Below are 22,776 nucleotides of genomic sequence, written 5' to 3' on the forward strand. Positions count from 1 at the left end.
AGAGCAGCACTGGAGGCAAGGCGTGTTAAGTGTCTTGCCCAAGGACACAACAGCACATGACTAGGGCAGAGCAGGAATCAAACCACCGACCCTTCGATCATTGGACGACCCGCTCTCCCACCTGAGCCACAGCCGCCCCTATTTGCTGCTGCCTATCTTGGCCTGGACTAATTTGAAAAAGAGGTTGTTAATCTCAGTGAGGTTTCTCTTGGTTAAAACAAGCAGCTAGATAAAATAATTGCAGCTAGAAGATCCCCAGCCTTCCTGGGGTCTTTCTGCATGGAGTTTACATGTTCTCCCTGTGCATGCCTGGGTTTTCTCTGGGTTCTCCAACTTCCTCCCACAGTCCATAAACATTCTCAGATTAATTGGTGATTCTAAATTATCTGTAGGTGTGAATGTGAGTGTGATTGTTTGTCTCTATGTGTAGCCCTGTGATAGACTGTTACCTGTCCAGGTGAACCTTCACCCTCAGTCAGCTGGGATAAACTCCAGCGCCCTGCGACCCTAATGAGCGGTGTATCGAGAATGGATGGATGGATACCTTGTGTTTTGTTTTGTTGAAAAATGAGAACAAAAATCTAATTCTTGAGGAGAAATTTCCAGTAGGATTTATATGTAAATCGAGGAGAACCGTGAATGTCACCTCGACTGTGACTTTAAAATGCTACCTAGCAGACACTAGTAATCATCATCATCATCACCCACTGAGTCAAAGGCGGGCTGTGCAGGTAACTCAGCCGTCTTTGTTCCTGCTCACCTTCTCCAGCTAGTTCTGAAAACTCCTCCCTGAGGGTAGCAGTGATCTGTGAGCCCTCCAGTGGGCCGTGGATCCGTCCTGGGGTCACCTCCCAGTAGGGCAGGGATGAAGTACCTCCACACAGAGACGGATCTCCATCAGAATCTTGATGAACTGATTAATGTTTAATGCAGCTGAGCTCCTCGCTGTTTTTCTCTAAGGATGAACTGCAAATGAACCTCCTTTAGTGTCTGAATTCTCTTATTTGAGCTGCAAACAGACGTGCTGGTTCAGGGGCCACATTCATTCAAATTTGATCCCAAATGACCAGTAAAATCACACCATAATAACCTATAAATAACAACAACTCCTCATGTTTCCTTTCTTTTGGTGCAAAAAAGTACAATTCTGAAAATGTTCACATTTAAGGAATTATCTTTTTACAAAACATTATGAACATCCTGAAATTTCTTAAGAAAAATAAATTCAATTTCAGCAACATCATGCCTCGGTTTATCATTTATACATTACAACTTCCAGATCACAGAGTGTCTACAAAGGAACAAAACATTCAGTCACAGGTATCTGAAACTGAACGATGTAGTATTTTACTTGATGATCAAAACGACAAAAAAGACAAAAAAACAAGGCAAAATATTTCAAAAATGACACACAAAATGGCAAGACGTGAGACACAGCACAAAACAAAACAAAAAAAGGACAAAAAATTAAACAAAAAGTTACATAGCAACAAAAAAATGGACAAACAAGACAGAAAATTACACAAAACAACTAAAATGATACATAAAACAACACATAAAGTGAAACAAGAATAACAAAATAAGACAAAAACACAAGCAAGACCAAAAGGAAACACAAAATGACAATAAGATGACACAAACGATTAGTCAGACACAAAAACAAGACAATATATTACAAAAATGAGACACAAAATGACAAAAAAATAGACAAATGACGCAAGCAAGACAAAAAGGAAATACAAAATGACAAAAATGAGAAACAAAACAACAAAAACAATACAAAGTATTACAAAAATGAGACACAAAATGACAAAAGAACAAAGAACAATCTAGTATTTTACTTTGTTATCAAAAGAACTTGTCATGGTCTAGAAATTATTTTTAAAATTATAGTTTTACTAATTTACAGTTAATGTCTTCTCTGTAATTTTTACATTTTACTAAGTCGTCCCAGTTTTGGCCTGCGGGCCGCATGTTTGACACCCCGTTAGAGTTTCACCTTCAGAACACCTGCATCCCACAGCACCGATCTGCTCGTCAATATCAGATAATGAAGGAAATTTCTTATTGAATCTTCCGGACTGTTGTTGACTAAAAGCACTAATGATTATCTGGGGGACATTAGCTGGACATGAACCGCGACACACACCTCCCCCTGGTGTCGAAAGGAAACATCAATGAAGCAAAAATAAAACCAGCAGCCGGCTGATCGGCTCCCTGGAGGTTTCTACTCTCAGCATCTGGATGGAAGCCGCTCATGTGGAAGAACCTCGCTGAACCTCAGGAGTGTTGCTGCAAATAAGCATCTCTTCCTTCATGCTGTTGGTTTACAGAGCAGCTCAAGGTTTCCTCCAATCTGGAATCATGAAATTCAACAACAGGAAGTTAATCTGCAAAAAAAGTCAGGAAGTTGATGCATTGTTTACCATTTTTTTATATAAAGAAAAATAGACCAGGACTAAACATGACATCTGAAGAATCATTTGGGGCATTTAGATGCTTTTTTGTTTTTTCCTTTTACCACTTTTTGACATTTTGAACACCAACAAATTACCCAATACATCTGGAAAACTAATAATCACAGTAATATATAATGAATGTAATGATTAGCTGCAGCTCTACAAAACATTGAGAAAAATGACACGTGTTTATGTGCAGTTTAATTCATGCTAACGTTTGAGAACAGCTTGCTGAATAAAGAACAGGATGTTTCTGACAGCTGTGGGTGTTTTTAAACATATTTTAGAGGTTTGTTCACCTCTTGAGTTTGCATGAATGTCGTGATAAATCACACAAACTAGATGCCTACACGTGTTTTAATTGTCAGGGAAACATATTTTCTAAGAGTTTTGCATGTTTTCTGCTTTTTATTGTGACCTTATTGAATAAAGTCAAATCCAAGCAGAAGCATGATTTTAATGAAACAAATGTTTACTTTTTAGTGTAATTGGTATTTATAACTTATTTATTATAGTTTGTTGGTGCTGTTTGTGTCCTCGTGATGCAGCTTCAGGGAATGTTTTTGTAGAGAACATAATGATCATTTGTGTCTCTAACAACGACTCTGTTATTAAAATTAGTGAGTCACGCTACGAGGACATGATCTGAGCTGGATTTAAGTTAATAAAAGTACTTTTTGATGACAGAGAACCCACTCTGGTGTTTTTCTCATGGAGGTTTTAGTGAAATATCTTGACTTCAAGACGAAGTTTAAAACATTTTGAAACACACTCTACAGCAGAGATGTCAAACATGTGACCTGCGGGCCAAAACCGGCCCTCAGAGGGTCCAATCCGGCCCACAGGACGACTTTGTAAAGAGTAAGAATTAGAGAGAAGACATTAACTGCAGATTGTAAATTTGTAGAACTATAAATTTAAAATAATTTCTAGCCCATGACAAGTTGTTTGATTGTAAGGAAAAATACCAGATTGCTCATTGTTCTTTTGTCGTTTTGTGTCTTTTTGTTGTCATGTTTTGTCTCGTTTTTGTCTGGTTTTTGTTTGTCTCATGTTTTTGTTGTTTTTGTTTCTCATTTTTGTCATTTTGCATTTCCTTTTTGTCTCAGTTGTGATGTTTGTCTTATTTTTGTCATTTTGTGTTTTGCATTATTTGTTGTTTCCTGCATCGTTTTTTCCAATTTGTTTCTCGCTTTTGTCATTTTTTGTCTCCTTTGTGTCATTTATGTCATTTTTGGTCTTGTTTGTGTTGTTTGTCCATTTTTTTGTAACTTTGTGTCTCATTTTTTATTATATTTTGTCTTGTTTTCATTGTTTTTTGTCTTTTTTTTGTCTGGCTTATCGTTTGTCTCATGTTTTTGTTGTTTATTTCTCGTTTTTCTTGTTTTCTTTTTCCTTTTTGTCTTGCTTGTGTTTTTGTCTCATTTTTGTCATTTTGTTTTGCTTTATTTGTTGTTTTGTGTATCATTTGTGTCATTTGTATGATTTTTTGTCTTGTTTTTGTCGCTTTGTCTCTTTTTTTGTTTTGTTTTGTGGTGTTTGTCTCATTTTTGTGGTTTTGTGCCTTATTATTATTATTATTATTTATAGGTTATTATGCTGTGATTTTACTGGTTCTGTTCACTTGAGATGAAACTGGGCTGAATGTGGACCTGAACTAAAATGACACCCCTGCTGTACACTCTTTTCTATATTTCTAACTTGGCTTCTCCTCACTGAATTATGCACAGTAAATTACAATAAGAAGAGGCTGCTCTCTCCCTCTTACTCACTCTAAAGTATTCACCGTCAGCTCCCGGCATCGAGCCCTTCAGCTGCACAAATCGATCCGTCCTGTTGTGTCGGTCCTGCCGTGCCACACACAAACACACGGCAGCTTATGTAAGCAGTTTCCACATTCTGGTTGTGTAATGATCGGAGACGTTAAGCTTTAATCTGATCAAACTGCTGCGTTTAGGAGCTGATCAGCTGCAGGCCATAAAACGTGAGCGATGCAGCTGCAGAGAATCACCGTTTCTGCTCATCTGCTTTCATTAAACTCACACACAGAAACATCTTGTGGGATGATGTGGTTTGATGCAAATTAGCAAAGTCACTGTCGTGCATATTGATTTCTCACTGATTAGCCTTTTCTCTCTCCTCCAGTGCTCCTTCCTGCCCAAGTTTTCCATCCACATAGAGACCAAATACGAGGACAACAAAGGCAGCAACAATAATGTGAGTAGAGCTCAGACTGTTGTGTGTTTGTATATCTGAAAAGAAAGATTCTAGGATTGTTTTTGTCTCTTTTGTCCTTTTTTCTGCTCATATTTTCACAAATCTTCCTGCTCTGAAGCTCTAAAATCCAAAAAGCTAATGAATTGTCTTCGTCAGGAAGTTATTGCTTCATAAAGGGAAGGACATGTGGAGGATTAAGGGTTCATTCTGCGATGTTTTCACTCCTGTGGAGAGTTGAATCTTTACTCACAGCATGATTGAGTGGATTGGCTTTTTTATTTTTGCACAAATTAATCTGCATTCATTGATTTCTCACGCACAGTTGCTGGAAGAATACCTAATTTTAATCACACACTGCAGAAATCTTAAAATGCAGTGTAATGTCCTTCCAATCAAGAGCACAAATTCTGCTTTTTGGGGTTTTCTCTCTGCTTTAGTGTGTTATTTCTGCTTCTATAAGGTCTGAAAACTACCTGAGACACCTTTCATGAACATGTAATGCATTTGTGTATCATGTACCTAGTGACGAGTGAGAAGAAGTGCTGCAAAAAAATGTAAAGAAAAGAAAAATAACTGTGTTTTTTAAACTTTAACACATGTAAATCTGCTCTGATATACCCATACTATAAACCTATAAATGTGCGTTCAGTTGGTTCTTTAAAACATTGTGGGAAAATCTGCAGAACACCAACATGAAAACAGTAAAAAGTGTGAAGGTTTTGCACTCATACTGCTAATGCATGAATTAACAACTGGCAAAGTAAATCTGATAATAATTAGAATAAGACCAACAATAAACATAGATTGAAGACAGCTGCTGTCTCCTGCAGCATTGTGACAAAGAAAAAGACAGGGTGAGAAGAGGTGCTGCGGAAATGTGCAGAATAAGAAAAAATAATGCATTTTTTCAACATTAAAGCATGTAAATCTACTCAAATAAACCTAGAAATGTGTATTTTATGGGCTCTTTGGGAATTATTTGCAGCTCAAGCAAAAAATAAATCTGACACATACAAAAAGCGCCTTCCAGAGGAGCGTTTATTCAGTGTAGATCATTAAAAAGCATGAAGATTTTACACTTTTATTGCCAAACAATGAAGGTAGATCAGAAATGTGGATAATAGGGAAAATTTCTGAACACCAATATGAAAACATCAAAAAGCATGAAGGTTTTACACTTTTACTGCCAAAGCATGAAGGTACATCATAAAAATACATTACAGTAAGTGTAGTAATGATAATATGATCAGGAACCACAGACTTCCACTGCCTCCTGCAGCATCCTGACAAAGTGCTCCTGGTTCCAAGTCTTTCTCATCCCAGTTAAAAGCACTTCGCTCGCTCTCCTTCAGAGACACTTAACACTTTGATTGGCAGTAGGGTCAAATCTGAGACTTACGCAACATCGCCTCCATCCATAGTGTAGTTAGAAACAAAAGGACGCAGCGCCACTTACTGGTGGGTCGTAGGAATCACAGACATCTAACGCTGGCCTCACAGATGGTCAGAACTTCACATCTCAGCCAGATTGTAACACATGAGGGTGTTGTTAAGTTTAGTAGAAGTTAACACCTCGCTGCCTGTACCATTCTTTCCTCATCCCTCAGTTCTTTTCACTCTTTCTGCTCCTTTTCTCTACACCTGTATGAAAGTTGAAGGATGCAGGAGTGACTCACATCCGTCCTCACAGTTTGTTTTCTGCACTGAGAGTGAAGCCAGAAGGACGAAGGTTCTCATTGTGTCACCTCTTTGAAGGAAAATTACTCTTTTTCCCCGTACTAAGATATTTCCTTTCAGGTGTGAGCTGAAGACATTCCAGAATATCAATCAGCATCAGCTGCAGTCACCTTAAACCATCCTGTAGATCCTATTGATCACCTCAGATAAACCCTGTTCCTATTTAATTCTCCCAAACTAGAGCTGTGAGCATGTTCAGGCTTCCTCTGCTTCTAATATGACCCTGAGAGAGAGAACTGCTGCAGGAAGAAGACATGCCAGGAATCTCTAACCTGGTCAAGATTAGATATTGTCTAGTCTGACGTGTCTGAGCAGATAAGTTGTCTCCATGTTAGGTTGTAATCTAAATATGATATTCAGTGCTTGCATGTACTGCTGCTCTGTCGGTGTCACTTCTCCTGAATTCACTAAACTTTTTTTCAGTCCAGGTCATCTGAGTCTCCAGAGCATCTGGATCTGATCTCATTGATAAACTTCCTGTGTGGTGATTCTTTTCACTTCTCCTCTTCTGAAATGGGTCCATATTTCCAGTTTATGTGAAGCTGCTGCTTCGGGCGTCAGGGGAAAATCGCCCACGTCGTTCGTCAGCGACTAAAGTGCATTTATTGATTCGGTTGTCCTCTCACCCTCAACTGTCCTCCTCAGATCTTTGGCAGCGAACCCAGAGACGAGGAGACAGAGGTGTGCTTCGTGGACATCGCCTATGATGAGATCCCCGAACGCCACTACAAGGAGTCAGAGGTGAGAGAAGCTGCTGATCTGAAGACGCAGAGTGAAAGAATGCAGGAGGAGGATGTGGAATAGAAGAGTCATTCTGTAACTGGAGGACATTTTACGTCCCAACCATCAAATTTCAAATAATCCACATATAAAATACTAAAACATGCAGCTGTCGTGTAAATGTTCTTGTCCTGAGACCAAATCTAAAAAAACTAGAAGAAAAGAATGTTTGAAAATATTTTTTAAAAATACCAAATAAGTCTGGAGTTCCCCCTAAAATGCCATTTCTCTCTTGTCCCACCCCCTGATGACCAAACTGAATCTATAATAAAATGGTTCAAATGAAATTTAAATCTACTTTTCTGTTGTTTTTTTTTCATTGATGTCTTTTTTAATTATGGGAACATTTTTTTAATCCACATAATATTTTAAATAATAATTATTATGCATGGAACATGTGTCCTGTTTTTGTCATTTTCTGTCTTGTTTTTCTCGTTTTGTGTTTTGTCATTGTCATTTTGTGTTGTTTTTGTAAATTTATGTCTTCCTTCTGTCGTTTCGTGGTTTTCTTTTTGTCATTTTGTGGTTTTTTTTTGTCATTTTGTGTGTTGCTTTTGTCGTTTACATCATCAAACAGTTTTCCTAAAGGATGTGTAGAGCAAAGCTATGTTCTCTCTTATATTTTTCGTATTTTCAGAACATTGTCAGCCTTGATTGAATGTCTCTCTCTACCTCATATTATCAGGATCAGACTCATTCTTTGGACTGTTTTCCATCAGTCAGTTTGTCCTCTTGGTCAGCAGTAACAGCTAGCTAAATATCTAGCTTCTACTGCTGAGAAAAAGATCACATTAGCATGGATTAGCAACCCTGTTACTGTGATTAGAGTAGGGTTAGCAAACAACACAGAAAACATGGAATAAAAATGCTACCATTGATGTGTAAGCTGAACCAATCAAGCCTTTGATAGTTTATTACCTATTATTGATGAATATGGAGCAGAAAACTGTAAAAGAGAAGGTTTATTTTTCAAACATTTTAAAGCTCCAATTCTGGAATGACCCAAAGATTGAACAGGACGGAGTGTGAAGACGAACACCAGAGTGAGGAGGGAGGAAACAGAGCAGCAGCTGCCTCCTCTGAGTGATGGAAGGAGGGGGGATGGGCCTGTTTATGTGTGGGGGAGGTGATGGACATTAGCTCTGGTGATCTGAAATTTGTATGCGTGTGTGTTTGCCTATCCATCAGGGCGTGATGGACATAAAAAGCTGAGCTATTAATAACCAGGAGGGGTCATGACAGCGCTGCAGTGGTGTTTTATTAGTGGCTCACACACATCCGCACACATTCTCACCTCCCACCGGGCTTCTGCTTTTACACACTCAGAGCTAAGAATAGCTCAGAGATGCTGTCGTCACATGATCAGTGTCAATATTGGTGGATTTTTTTGGAAGCGAATGCACTAACGTCACGTGCGTTTTTGTCTTTTTGTTCTAGAAATCATCCCACATTTCAATCTAATCTAGTATTTTGGTTTATTTTAATTTCTTAAATGTTTACACTGAGTCTTTTAATACAAGATAAGAAACAACTTTATGTAATATAGAGCAACTTTTACTAAAATAGGACAACTTTAACTAATATAGAAGAACTTTAATTTGTTTTTGAGCAACTTAAAATAATTTAGAACAACATTAATTTATGTGCACTACCGTTAAAATGATGACAGAGGTCTGTAATTTTCATCATAGGTACACTTCAACTGTGAGAGACAGAGTATGGGAAAAAATCCAGGAAATCACATTGTAGGATTTTTAAAGAATTTATTTGTAAATTATGGTGGAAAATCAGTATTTGATCAATAACAAAAGTCCAGCTCAATACTTTGTAATATAACCTTTGTTGTCAATGACAGAGGTCAAACGTTCTTCACCTGGTTTGCACACACTGTAGCTGGTGTTTTGGCCCATTCCTCCATAAAGATCTCCTCTAGAGCGGTGATGTTCTGGGGCTGTCGCTGGACAACACGGACTTTCAACTCCCTCCACAGATTTTCTATGGGGTTGAGGTCTGGAGACTGGCTAGGCCACTCCAGGACTTTGAAATGCTTCTTAAGGAGCCACTCCTTTGTTGCCAGGGCGGTGTGTTTGAGATCATTGTCATGCTGGAAGACCCAGCCACGTTTTATCTTCAATGCTCTCACTGATGGAAGAAGGTTTTGGCTCAGAACCTCCTGATACATGGCCCCATTCATTCTTTCCTTAAAACGGATCGGTCGTCCCGTCCCCTTTGCAGAAAAACAGCCCAAAGCATGATGTTTCCACCCCCATGCTTCACAGTAGGTGTGGTGTTCTTGGGATGCAGCTCAGCATTCTTCTTCCTCCAGACTCAACGAGTTGAGTTTATACCAAAAAGTTCTATTTTGGTTTCATCTGACCACATGACATTCTCCCAGTCCTCTTCTGGATCATCCATATGCTGTCTGGCAAACTTCAGACGGGCCTGGACATGTACTGGCTGAAGCAAGATCTGATCCCTGTCAGCGTAGTGTGTTACTGATAGTAGCCTTTGTTACTTTGGTCCCAGCTCTCTGCAGGTCATTCACCAGGTCCCCCCGTGTAGTTCTGGGATTTTTGCTCACCGTTCTCATGATCATTTTGACCCCACGGGATGAGATGCTGTGTGGAGCCCCAGATCCAGGGAGATTATCAGTGGTCTTGTATGTCTTCTGTTTTCTAATACTTGCTCCCACAGTTGATTTATTCACATCAAGCTGCTTGCCTATTGTAGATTCACTCTTCCCAGCCTGGTGCAGGTCTACAATTTTGTTCCTGGTGTCCTTCCACAGCTCTTTGGTCTTGGTCATGGTGGAGTTTGGAGTTTGACTGTTTGAGGCTGTGGACAGGTGTCTGTTATACAGGTAACGAGTTCAAACAAGTGATATTAATACAGATAACGAGTTCAAACAAGTGATATTAATACAGGTAACAAGTGGAGGACAGAAGAGCTTCTTACAGAAGAAGTTACAGGTCTGTGGGAGCCAGAGATCTTGCTTGTTTATAGGCAACCAAATACTTATTTTCACCATAATTTACAAATAAATTATTTAAAAATCCTACAATGTGATTTCCTGGATTTTCTTCCAAATTCTGTCTCTCACAGTTGAAGTGTACCTATGATGAAAATTACAGACCTCTGTCATCATTTTAAGTGGGAGAACGTGCACAATTGGTGGCTGACTAAATACTTTTTTGCCCCACTGTACAGTGGTGATGATGATGAGGAAACGTTTCACACATGATTTAGCTCAATGACTGTCAAAAAGTAAAAAATCTGCAAAATTTTTTAAAAAATTTTCTCATTTTTTACTCTTTGTGACTCCGATAATAATTTTGGTGATTTTTAAAAAAATAAAATCAGCATCAGTTGTTCTATAAATACAGTATATTTAAAATACAGCCTCCCTTTCAAAACAATGGATTTAGGGGTTCAGAGGGTTAAACAAAGCTCTCAGGGCACCAATATTTTTATTCCAGAGGAATTTCAACAGCAAATCTCTAAAACATTGTCAGCAAAGTAAAATATCTTTCTGAGATGATATTTGTTTCGTAAAAATGTGTTTTTGTGCCAGTAAACTTGATGACAAACACAAATGCAGCCTCTAACTCTTCCACCTCCACTAGAAATGTTTTCCAACAGAAAATGTTAGTGTTGCAGACTCTCAGTCAGATACATGACCCTGAGGACAAATGAACACCGCAGCATAATTAGTTCATAGGTGGCTGTGATTAATGCACGTAAACGCTGTGATGAGGGACCAACACTGGGCTGCTCTCTGCAGGAGCCTCGTAATGGAAGCAAAGGATCCTGGAGGGAGGATTTAATGTGTGTGAGGGAGATAAACACAGGAAACAGTTGAAAAGCAGTAAAAAGTCCTAGGAGATATGAAATGGCATGCATTTTTTTCTGATACGTTTTCTAAATTCAGTGTCTCTTGGCCTTCTAGGACCCCCGATATTTCAAATCGAAGAAGACCAACCGAGGGATTCTGCAGGAAGGCTGGATCGACACCCAGGACCCCATCATGTGCTCCTACAAACTGGTCACAGTAAAGTTTGAAGTCTGGGGCCTGCAAACACGAGTGGAACAGTTTGTACACAAGGTCAGGATGGAATCAGTCGATGCCCTCAGAGAAACAGCTAAACTTTCTGACCCCTAAACATAACAGTCAGCACCACTGGCTAAACATTTTCTGCTCAGGAAACATGCAGCGTTGAACCAAATCAGTCCTTCCATCATCACCTTCTGTTCATATCTCACAGTCTCACCCCAAACTTAATCTCTCTTATTTCCCCAAATCCATCTCGACTATCCCTCTGCAGCAGCATCGGTCCCGGAGGTGGACTGTCCCTGTGCTGTCCTTGCCCGAGGCGAACACACACCAAATACTCACACAAACACACCAAACAAACACACACTGTATGGGTCATTACTTGCATGCTAACTCCAGCACTTCTCGTATTAATCACATTCCTCTGTGTTTTTTAAATTCTCTGCAGCCTTCAAAGTGAACTCGTTCTTTCTAACTCTGCACATCCTCTTCCTTCTTCTGCTCAGGTGATTCGAGACGTCCTGCTGCTTGGACACCGGCAGGCCTTTGCTTGGGTAGATGAGTGGATTGGTGAGTTTATCAGAGGTTTCAATGCTTAGAAACTATGGATAATGTCAAGATTGCAGTCGGACAATAAGGCTAGTGTGAGGAAACTGAAGTGGAGGTGGAGCTTTTGCTGGGATAAAATCACAGACAGCATTAAAAACTGCCTCATGTGTAAAAGTGAAGCCAAAATGTGCAGAAACAGGCGTGGCTATCTCCTCCTCATGATGTCATTTATAACCAGTTTGTAGTGACTGATGTTTGGAGATGAGGATGTCTTTGAAGGGCTTAGCATTGATGTTTTTCTGCTCTCAAGGATCTTTTTCAGCTCTGAAAATTCAAAGTGGTCATCTAGAGTAACTGTCTGGTTAGATAGTGTGTTTGTGAGGGGCCAAATGCAATAACCTCAGTGTTCTCTGAATGTAAATGAAGAAGATTAGAGGTCATCCAGACGATTTTGGAGTTTGCCTGATTTAATTTAGCTTCATAGATAAATATAACTGGGTATCATCTGCATAGCAATGAACATTTATGCAGTGTTTCCTAATAATATTGTCTAAAAGAAGCATTTAACAAGAACAAACTGGAATCTGTCTGATGAACATGTTTAAACCAGTTTAATGTGGCTCCTTTAATCACAAAAACATGTATCTATAATAAGATGTTGTATATATAGATGTACAAAGAGGACAGTCTCTCTCTGTACGTATATCATGTTGTAAATAACTAAATGTTGTTTTTGGTGTAGCAGCTGCACTGATGCATCTTTAAAATGAACAAGCCTGTCCAACTTAATCAACTACTGGAGCCACGGAGAAAAAGTTTCCATTTTTGGAGAAAACTTTACTGTTTTCAGCTGTCGGCCTCTTTTGATGATTCATTTCACTCCTCCTGAGCTGCTACTGTTTAATGTGCTCTCCAGCCGCCGTACCGCCTGCAGCCCATCATAAATGTTTTTAATAATGGCTCAGAAGCCCATATTCACCCTCATGTCAGGTGTAGGTTTTTAACCACCTTCCTCTGATCTCACAGCTGTTTGATGTTCTGCAGCTCTCTGTTTGAAGAACGCTGTGAGGGTTTCTATATATGTCTAAACAGAGCTGGAGTGAAAGTAAACATCACTGAAATGTTGTTTCCGAGTAATTTCAGACAAATATTTCCAAACTTATTATCTTATAAACCGAAAGAAGGCACTGGAGACTTCCTTGAGTGTTTCTGTGTTCAGATCAAATATTACTGGATGTTCAGAAGGTGTCTCTAAAACAAGTTCAGATGCCTTTGATCTTCTAGAAACCAAGATTCCCAACATTTCTGTCTGACACACACTACCGTTAGAAAGCTTAGGGTCACCGAGAAATTTTCTTAATTTTGTAATAAAAGCAGTTTTTTTCCAATGAAGATAACATTAAATAAATGATAAATCCAGTGTAGACATAGTTAATGTGGTAAATGACTATTCTATCTGGAAACAGCTGATTTTTAATGGAATATCTCCATAGGGGTCCAGAGGAACATTTCCAGCAACCATCACTCCTGTGTTCTAATGCTACATTGTGTTAGCTAATGGTGCTGAAAGGCTCACTGATGATGAGAAAACCCTTGTGCAGTTATGTTAGCACATGGATAAAAGTTTTCATGGAAAACATGAAATTGTCTGGATGACCCCAAACCTTTGAACGGTGGTGTACCTTCTGTGTGTTGCCTCTTTAATGGCATGGCTCCTCAAGCTGTCTCCTCCATCCTCCATATGCATTTTAGGAATTGGTATGTCCTTTGTTTTGATGCACCAAGATTGATTTCCGACTCACAGGTCAACCAGGCTGAGCTGCATAAATGATGTGAACCTTGTTTCTGTCTCAACAGATATGACCATGGAGGAGGTCCGAGAATATGAACGAGCCACTCAGGAAGCCACCAACCTGAAGATCGGCACCTTCCCTCCGACCATCTCCATCTCAGAGACGCCCCTGCCCTCCAGCACCCGCAGTGGGCCCAACAGCGCCCCGTCCACGCCCCTCTCCACCGAGGCCCCGGAGTTCCTCTCAGTCCCTAAGGAGCGACCCAGGAAGAAGTCTGCTCCGGAGACTCTGACGCTGCCGGATCCGGGCCGCAGGGATTCCCTCTTCAAGCTGCCCAGCTTCTTCTCCTGGAACTCCAGTCCACAGCCTGAATGAGGGAGCCGCCGCGCTGCCGTGGAAAACTCCCTCGACCCGTGGATCAGTGGAGGATGCCTGCCCAGCACATCCCACAATGCCCCCTCAGCCAGCCGAAGTGAAGGAGACTGTCCTGGTGGTCCCAGCCCCTCCGCAGACTGCAGAGTGCTGCAGCAAAAAGCTCTTAAACAGGCAGCCAGACGTCCACAGACAACAGTCCTGTGAGGTGTGAAGGTTTAGTGTGTCCCAGCCAGAGTCCATCCTCATCCTCCTGGTCTCCTTCAGATCAACCCATCAGTGTGGAGTCCCATTAGTCTGACTGAGAGTAGCAAACATTCCTGAAAATATCCCACAGAACATCACTTTGTTTTCATCCAAGCTCAGGGTGCGAGATTCACTCACTAAAATGTATTCATGTACAGAATTAGATTTACTTTCTCTCTGCTTTACACATCTGGCTTTGTTAACTGGAACTTGTGCTTTGATGTACTTATTTCCGTGGTCGGGACTCTGACAGGTTCTTGCTGGGCACCGCAGCAGTCGAGTATTATGGTTTTCACAGTCAGGTGTCAGGTGATTGTGCTTTCTTGTATATACAGGCTTTATGAACGTTATTTAACCCATAAAATTAAAAAGAATATCATATCCGGCGTTGAACAGGACTCTTTATCTTCTCTAAGTGTTTGTTTATTCGAGTTCTGTCGCCACTGCGTCTCCATGTAAGCGCATGATTTTGAGGCGGCTTTGGAATATTTGTGAGCTGTTTTCTTTGTCCTCTCAGCCTCGTACTTGATGTTGTGTTTTAGTTTTTACAGACTGGTCATGTGGTGTTGTTTTACTGCTGTATTCATATCAGTTTTCAGTCATACTATTGATGGGTTTTGTATTCAGTAAATGAAGTTGAATTAAATGCTGGTGCATCCATAACTGTGTGTGGAGTCTTTGTTAATGTCATTTAGTGAAATCATAGCTTTGAGGCAGGAAGAAAAAAAACACGTATGTAAAACTGAATTCACGCAAAATGCCCAGAATTATCCATCCATTCTCTATACACCGCTTTATCCTCACTATTTTACAGCTTGTTTATGTCAGTTCTGAAGACATAAATGCAAAGATCAAATTGCGTTACATCTTCGGCTTCTATTTCTTTGAACTCCGTTTGTTCATTTTCTTTCATTTAGAGACAATGTGAACTTTTAATTTGAGAATTACACACTGTTGCACTCTGGTGGTTAAAGGCACACTTTAGAGAGCAAAGTTTGATTTGCAAAAGACTTCACATTGTCAATAAAAATGTACAACATTTAAATATTAATTAGCTAACACAAAATTGAAAGTTTTTTTCTACAGTTTTTACTTTTACAATCCAGCTGAATCCCCGAGGAGTCAGACTCTACAGTTCTAGGTCTATATAGGCGTGTAAAGTCTTAGTAAAAATGCACCAAATTTTTCACAAATTTACTGAAATATGTCACTTTTCTGCAGGTGTGCAACTAAAATCAACGACTAGAGTCTTGTGACTCACCTGAAGTAGACGGTAAAGTTCACATCCACACTCTCTTCTCTGGTCAATGCATCACACAGAACTTAGTGTTTATAAAAACCTTTATTTCAAAAATAATGACCTGAAAGTTAAAGCGTTTGACTCACATGTCGACACAACCACAATCACTTCAACGAGGTTAGCTTAGCGTATCTATCCTCAGAATGCTGCTCTGTCCAGCATGATAAATGGTTCAGTGAAAAAGTATTTGCCCCTTCTCAAATTCCTATTTTTTTTGTATTTAGTCCCACTTTAATGTTTAAGACCATCAAACAAATGTAAATATCAGACAAAGATAATCCAAGTAAATATAAAATGCAGTTTTTAAATTACGATATTTCTCAAGAGAAAAAAAAACTATTCAAAGCTACCTGTCCCTGTGTGAAAAAGTCACTGCCCCCTAAACCTAATCACTGGTTGGGCCACCCTCAGCAGCAACAACTGAAATCAAGTGTGTTTCAGAACTGGCGATGAGTCTTTCACATCTCTTTGCAGAATTATTTTAATTCAGCAACACTGGAGGGTTTTCAGGTCCTGCCAGCATTTCAATCGGACTTAAGTTCAGACTTTCACTCGGTCACTTCAGAACCTTCATTTGGTTTTTCTTAAGCCATTCAAAAGTCGACTTGCTGGTGTGTTTTTGATCGTTGTCCTGCAGCATTTTGAGGTCTTTCGGCTGATTTTATTTAGACAGGTTCTATTTAAGTGATTCTTCATTGAACAGGTCTGGAGGTAATCAGGTTTGGATGTGGTTGGTGGAATTGAACCAAAAAATGGGATTAACCACAGTTAATTCACGATTTAACAAGGAAGGCAATTACTTTTTCACACAGGGCCGGGTAGGTTTGGATAGGTTCATTCTCATAAATCATTAAATCATCGTTTAAAAACTGCATTTTGTTTTTACTTTGGTTATTCTTGTCTAACATTAAATATGTTTGACGGGCTGATGTAAACATTTAAGTGGGGGAAATCTTTTAAAAAAAATAAGGATTCAACATGGGCTGCACAGTGAAGTACTGGTTAGCACTTTCGCCTTGCAGCAAGAAGATCCCCGGTTCAAATCCCGGCCTGGGCCTGGGATCTTTCTGCATGGAGTTTGCATGTTCTCCCTGTGCATGCGTGGGTTTTCTCCGGGTACTCCGGCTTCCTCCCACAGTCCAAAAACATGCTGAGGTTAATTGATAACTCTAAATTGTCCGTAGGTGTGAATGTGAGTGTGATTGTGTGTCTGTATATGTAGCCCTGTGACAGACTGGTGACCTGTCCAGGGTGTCCCCTGCCTTCACCTGAGTCAGCTGGGATAGACTCCAGCACCCCCCATGACCCTAGTGAGGATAAAGCGGTGTATAGAAAATGGATGGAAGGATTCAACAAGGGGGCAGATTCTTTTTCATGGCACTGTACATTAAAATAAATATGAATTATTTTGTCTCTTTTTTTTAATCTGTGAACAATATTAATGCACAACACCACCACAAAACTCCAAAGCTAACATTTTCTGAGTTCTTTTCTGCCAATTTATTCCTGAAACGTCAAGGAAATGTAACTTAACAATGTCAAAGCCTCCACTGACCAAAGTCAGTGTTTAAAATGTGCAAAGCTGACTTTGAACATAAAATGTTATTCAGATATTTCCTTTAAACGCAAATGTCCACAAACCCTTAAAAACACAGATTAAATACATTTAAATCTATTCTACGTTGGAAAACACAAGATGCAGCGACAGAACAGACACAAAGTAAATGAGGATATGTTTTTTGTGCGTACATGTAAACACAGAAACTGCCACCATCGACCCACAGGAGAAATTTGTTCAGTGCAAGTGAATAACAAGGAGCAAGTGTTCCCGTCTTTCTCTTCATTATCTCTCCTCCAGGTCTTTGGCGAGGCCGTTTGTTCTCTGTCGCTCCTTGACGTCACGCATGACATTGAGAAAAAATTCATACCAAAAAAAGGTGAAGCCTGTAGACAGAGCTGCTTTCAGAAGGCTCGGCGAGAGGCCTTTGAAGAAGCCCCGGACTCCCTCCTCTTTGGCTATCTGAAGCATGCAGTCCATCAGACCACTGTAACTGCGCACCTGAAAAGCAGGAGATAAACATAGCATCAGATCCACATTATGTTCTCCAGTAGGGCTGCAGCTATCGATTATTTTAGTAATCAAGTACTCTATCAATTATTCAAGTAATCAGACTCTGTGCTTGGTGTTACAACAGCAAGAGAGGAAGTGAGCGCTCTGTGCAACAGAAATCACCGTCCTGGTGGAACACAGGCGAGCATCTGAGGTGTATTGTACATATATAGGACAGTACAGGGGTGTTCTACTAAAACTAAAGCCATGGGAACCACACGTGTATCAAGCTGTTGATGTAGAAATCCTATAAATCTGTTTTTATGTTTAGTCTGTTTAAACTGCTGCTTCTGCTGCTGATAGAACACAAATAAGAAAACTGATCCGTTTATTAGTATTTATTACAGAGAATATTCAGTCAGTCACTTTGGTTTCACTTTGATTTGGTTCAAATTAACGTGATTTCCTTCATTATGACACGGTGTCAGACCTACATGTCCTTCAATAAAATATCATGTTTGGAGATATAAAGTTTGATAGTTTGTTGTGCAGCCGTCTGTTATCAATAATCAGCTGCTTTAATCCGTAAAATAAATACATTAACACACGTTTAACAGTTTTAACCAGCATTCCTGTCTGACATCATTTCCAGTAGCATTTTTTACTGTCATAAATTTTTAAGTTCCTTATTATTCTCCATTAAAACAACCTGTTCGCACAAAATGACAAAAAATGACAAAAAATTATGCCAAATGTAACACAAAATTATGCTTAAATAACACAACAATGTCTCAAAAAGATGCTTAAATAACTAAAAATTGACACAGAAAGACACAAGAGGATGGTACAAAAATGACAAAAAGACACAAACGGATGCTTAAAAAACTAAAAAAAAAAAAAAAAGACACAATAATGCCCAAAAATGTAGCAAAATGTAACACAAAAATGACAAAATGATGGTCAAATAACACAAAAAGAAACAAAAATGAAACAGAAGCATGTTTAAATAACTAAAAAATGACACAAAAGAATACTAAAATAACACAAAAAAACGGTAAAAAATATGCTTAAATCACTGAAGAATGACACAAAAGAAACAAAACTTTGCTAAATGACAAAAATGACACAAAAGTGATCGGTTCATTTTGTGCAGAAAACGAGTCAAATGATCGTTAAACCTCCTGAGTTTGAAGCAGAAAGTCTGAGCGAACAAAGAAAGTTAAAAACCACCTTCACACCTGTTAACTCTGACTGAGGTTTTAGTTTTTGTCGACTCACATAAAGAAAGTCTGACTGTTTAACCGTCTTCATAGTTCAGTCTCTGATCTGATAAACGACATAAACACTACAAAAGCTGCGCCGGTTAAAACGGAAGCGTCAAATTTAAAATTACTTTAGAATTTATTGATTATAGGTCCGCATAGGATGAAGTCTGGGACCAGTTAGTGAGCTGGGCTCTCGTATGCAGTGGATTAAATGAAGCCTCCTTTCAGAGAATTTTGCCTTGAAGAATTTTAATCAAATTACTTGGGCAATCATTTCAGCTCTATTCTCCAGTACTATGAAACATGCAGTAGAAGAACTTACCTGTCCGAAGTGAGCTCTGGCCGCCTCAAAGCCTCCCACCTGCAGCCTCTTCTTGAACAGGTCGAAGGGGTACGTCAGAGTTTTACTGATCATTCCGGCTCCACTGCCACAGATCAGGCTTCTCAGGTTCCCTTGAAGAAAGACGTGAACAAAACAAAAACTGTCAGGACTTTAAACTGAATACTTTGCATTTCTGTTGTGTGCATCTGATCTCCACGGACCTCCTGAGTTTCCAGCTTTGGGTGGAGGAGCCAGCAGCTTTTTAAAGACGTTGTAGAAGAAGAACTGCAGCCCGGCGTACGGAAACACGGCCACCAGCATTGGTGAGAGGCCGCGGTAAAACGTCAGCGTTCCCTCTGAGCGCCACATGGTGGAAACAGCATGACGCAAGTTCCTGTACACCTTTAAAAAGATGGGAGAAGGATAGAGTAGAAAAGGAAATATCAGCCACAGAAAGCAAATTCTGTCCTTTTTATCAGTACTTCAGAGCACCAGGAATAATTTCTAGTACTGTGAATAATCAGATTCATGTCACCAGCACCCGAATATGCAGCTGAGATTGATAGATGGATTAATTAATTAGAAATAATCAATAACTCTGCTTCCTTACTTGCTGTATTTTTGCTAAAAGCTACACCTGCCCACTATGAGCTGACTACAGGTCTGACATAACCAACTAAACCTCAACAAGTGCAGCACAATCCATTATTCCAAACAATCTTACAGCAGATTTACAGCTGAACGTTGTCAACGAATAACTCTCAATCCCATTTTTTTTTTTTAAAAACACAACATTTTTACTATGTTCTTGTAAAAAAAAAAAAAAAAACTCTTCACACATTTATTTAATGACGCAGGTACCTAGGAGAGAGACAAGCGTATCCAAAAGATTCAGTCAGACTCTTGGCATGTTATCTAACCTGCAAAAACGCATTTATTAGCGCATTATTCCGAGCTTGATCCACTTTGCACAAATAAAATAGACTCTGAAACAATTAACATAAGTAACAGCGACTCAGAAAGCTCGTCAAACCTTGTCCAAAATGACAAAAAATGGTCCATATTGACTCAAAGGTTGTCTGCAGTGACAAAAAAACAGCAAAAATGATTTAAAACTTGTGCAAAATTTAAAAAATAAAAGGTCAAAAACTTGTCTGTTGTTTTTTAAATAGTCAAAAAATGACAAATAAATGTTAAAAATGAGTCAAAATTTGTCCTAAATGACAAAAATTATACACAGTGACAAAAAACTCAAGTAAGTATAAGTAAGTATATAATACTGCCTCCAGCTCGCAAAAGAAAAGATGCTTTTTTTAACTCTACAGTGTTTTTCCAGACCCGCAGAAACACTATAAAACACATCAGAACAAATCTATTGTTAAGGTTTATCTGATTGATCATCAAAAAAAGAAGCACATTTGATCTCTCGGGTTTCTAAAGAAGAAATCCTGTTGTTTGATTGTTTTAGCATCTTTACTTAAGATAGTTAAACATCCAAATTAGGCCAAGGCCAGTAGAAGGAACACAAACTACACAACTTTTTCCCTAATCACCTTCATTTTACACACAAAGGCTCTTTTATATGCCTTTTTCATCTTTGGGAAAGGCAGCCAAAGCTTCTTAATGTGGCTCCACCTCATTAAATCAATCACAAAGTCACTGACTAGAAATGAACACGAGGAGATCTGTCAAAAGCTGACAGCTACAGTACATTAGTGATGCTGTGTCCCACCTTCGGTTCTCCTTGAGCTGCAAAACGTGTCCGCAGCGTGTCCAGAGGCTGGCAGAACACCGTAGCAGAGCAGGCAGCCAAACCGCCGCAGACAAAGTGAACTCCTGACGTCTGGCTGTCGTACGGCGTTGACTTATGGACCATCTCTGTCAGAAACTCAAAACTGGCAAACTGTAAATTACACGTAGAAAATCTGGTAAGTCTTGTGAGTAAAATTTTTATTGTGATAGTGTTGAAATATATTTGTTTGTGTCAACATGCAGTTTACAGGCTCTACCTGGACAGCCCCGTAGCAGATGGAGAGGAGCTGTGCTGGGATGTGGCCCTTCCAGAAAGCAGACAGTCCCTCCTCTGAACGAATGCAGCGAGATGCCTGAAATAATCCCCAATACTTCCCCTCCGGCCTTCGTGAAGACAGACGCTCGATCTGCAGCTTTAAAGAAACACTCATCTGTGTTACTGTGTTGATTCTGTGGTAATTAATTTAAATAAATCCACATGGCTGGTGTACATGTTTGAATATAAAGCATATTTATGGTTGGAAAATGCAAGTACTACAAAATTACATAATTATAAATGTCTAGTTACAGCTGATAAAGCACCGTAAGTCAGACTGTTTCCTCACTAAGCTTCCTTCTCTAACTTCCTAGATGGCATGTTACATAATAAGCAGATTGCTTTACCTGAAATCTGATTTTCAGGACGTCAAAGGGACTGACGAGGGCCCTGGTGACCATCCCAGCAGCCGATCCAGCGACGGCTGCCTCCTCCGAGGAGAGAGCGGCACCCTGAGAACCAGGGTCATAGCCCACCATGTCTCCAAAGCCTCAGATCCCTGTCAACGCTACAGACAGAAACTAGGACTCAGATGTGCTTCATATTTATTAAGGTTTTATGTTGTTAAAATCTAAATTATGGAGACGTATTGAAACAGATAAAGGATTAATAAAGGATTATCTTATCTTAAATAAAGTCATCATGCAGAACTGCTTTGTACTTTAGAAGATGACCATATGTTATTGAATATATTTAAAAAGTAACTAGCTGTCAGTGGAGCAGCAGAAAAATAAAGTACTGAACCAAAGCACAGGTGTTTCAAGTGTACTCAGGTTAACTTAAGTCAATGAATGTATTCGGTTTCTGCAACTCTGAAACAGCACATTTTGTGATGGAGATTTTCAAATTTTGCTGTCGGCAATAGAGTATGAAAATGTGATGCCAATATGAAATATTTAAATCTGTTGAACTGACTTTGGCCAGCATCTTTCATAAATATTTTTCATTTCTTTTAAGTCTAGTATTGTACTAATATTTACAGCTACATTCATATGTTTTCTGCTTGTGCAAAAGCTCGCAACAGATCTTCCATGATGGACAACATCTTACATATTACATATTACAAGCACAAGGTGTCATAAAGATCAATCTCCGGACACACACAACATGTGGAGGGCATGCAGTTGGACCTTGGGGCAAGCTAAGCTAAGCTAACAACAGAACAGCTGTTCGCTGTGTTCAAGGGGTTTGGCGGTAATAAAGCTCAGAAAGACTTTACCTTACAGTAGAAATCCTTCATAAATATAACCACAGCTCCCACACTGAAACCCAGCGGTTAAAATCCAACAGGAACAGGACAAGAACAGATTTGTACTTTTCGCCACAAGCTATTAATACCACTTCCGGGTGAGTGCCCCGCCTTTCCAAAGCTGAAATATCGCAACAAGATGATTCCCTGCCTCGTTTCAGCATCGCAAATAATGTAAACACCGGCTTCAAGCTAACACGTCTGTCGTAGATAATGCAATTTAAGGTGTAAATAATCATTGCGATCAGAATAACAGGAATTTTACTTAAGAAATAGAGTTAAATCACAGTTATCTTGGTCGTCGTGTTGTTGTTTTGT

The 22,776-nt window shown here is 39.5% G+C and overlaps 2 protein-coding genes and 1 long non-coding RNA gene across 3 annotated transcripts in view; 1 reads left to right on the plus strand and 2 right to left on the minus strand.

Annotated features, from left to right (window-relative positions):
- pitpnc1a (phosphatidylinositol transfer protein cytoplasmic 1a) overlaps positions 1 to 14,867 on the plus strand; it is an 82,333-nt gene extending 67,466 nt beyond the window's left edge. Inside the window, exons 5-9 of the mRNA XM_022201241.2 lie at positions 4,605 to 4,676; positions 7,059 to 7,154; positions 11,140 to 11,295; positions 11,751 to 11,814; positions 13,651 to 14,867. Of these exons, the coding sequence (XP_022056933.1) occupies positions 4,605 to 4,676; positions 7,059 to 7,154; positions 11,140 to 11,295; positions 11,751 to 11,814; positions 13,651 to 13,961 (699 nt within the window). The 3' untranslated portion in view covers positions 13,962 to 14,867. The remainder of the gene's footprint in view (positions 1 to 4,604; positions 4,677 to 7,058; positions 7,155 to 11,139; positions 11,296 to 11,750; positions 11,815 to 13,650) is intronic.
- Positions 14,868 to 15,527: 660 nt separating this feature from the next.
- slc25a19 (solute carrier family 25 member 19) lies at positions 15,528 to 22,588 on the minus strand. The gene is made up of 7 exons (XM_051941062.1): positions 22,429 to 22,588; positions 21,557 to 21,717; positions 21,151 to 21,306; positions 20,874 to 21,044; positions 19,363 to 19,543; positions 19,142 to 19,272; positions 15,528 to 17,563 (listed from the first exon to the last, which is right to left on the minus strand). The coding sequence occupies exons 2-7, from the start codon at positions 21,686 to 21,688 to the stop codon at positions 17,348 to 17,350; spliced, it is 987 nt and encodes a 328-aa protein (XP_051797022.1). The 5' UTR covers positions 21,689 to 21,717; positions 22,429 to 22,588; the 3' UTR covers positions 15,528 to 17,347.
- The window catches only part of LOC127531526 (uncharacterized), a 103,132-nt gene continuing 95,883 nt past the window's right edge, over positions 15,528 to 22,776 (minus strand). The window contains exon 2 of the long non-coding RNA XR_007938662.1: positions 15,528 to 16,746. This is a non-coding gene — a long non-coding RNA (uncharacterized LOC127531526). The remainder of the gene's footprint in view (positions 16,747 to 22,776) is intronic.

This window comes from Acanthochromis polyacanthus, chromosome 21 (genome assembly GCF_021347895.1).
Source record: "Acanthochromis polyacanthus isolate Apoly-LR-REF ecotype Palm Island chromosome 21, KAUST_Apoly_ChrSc, whole genome shotgun sequence".
NCBI classification, from domain to species: Eukaryota; Metazoa; Chordata; class Actinopteri; family Pomacentridae; genus Acanthochromis; species Acanthochromis polyacanthus.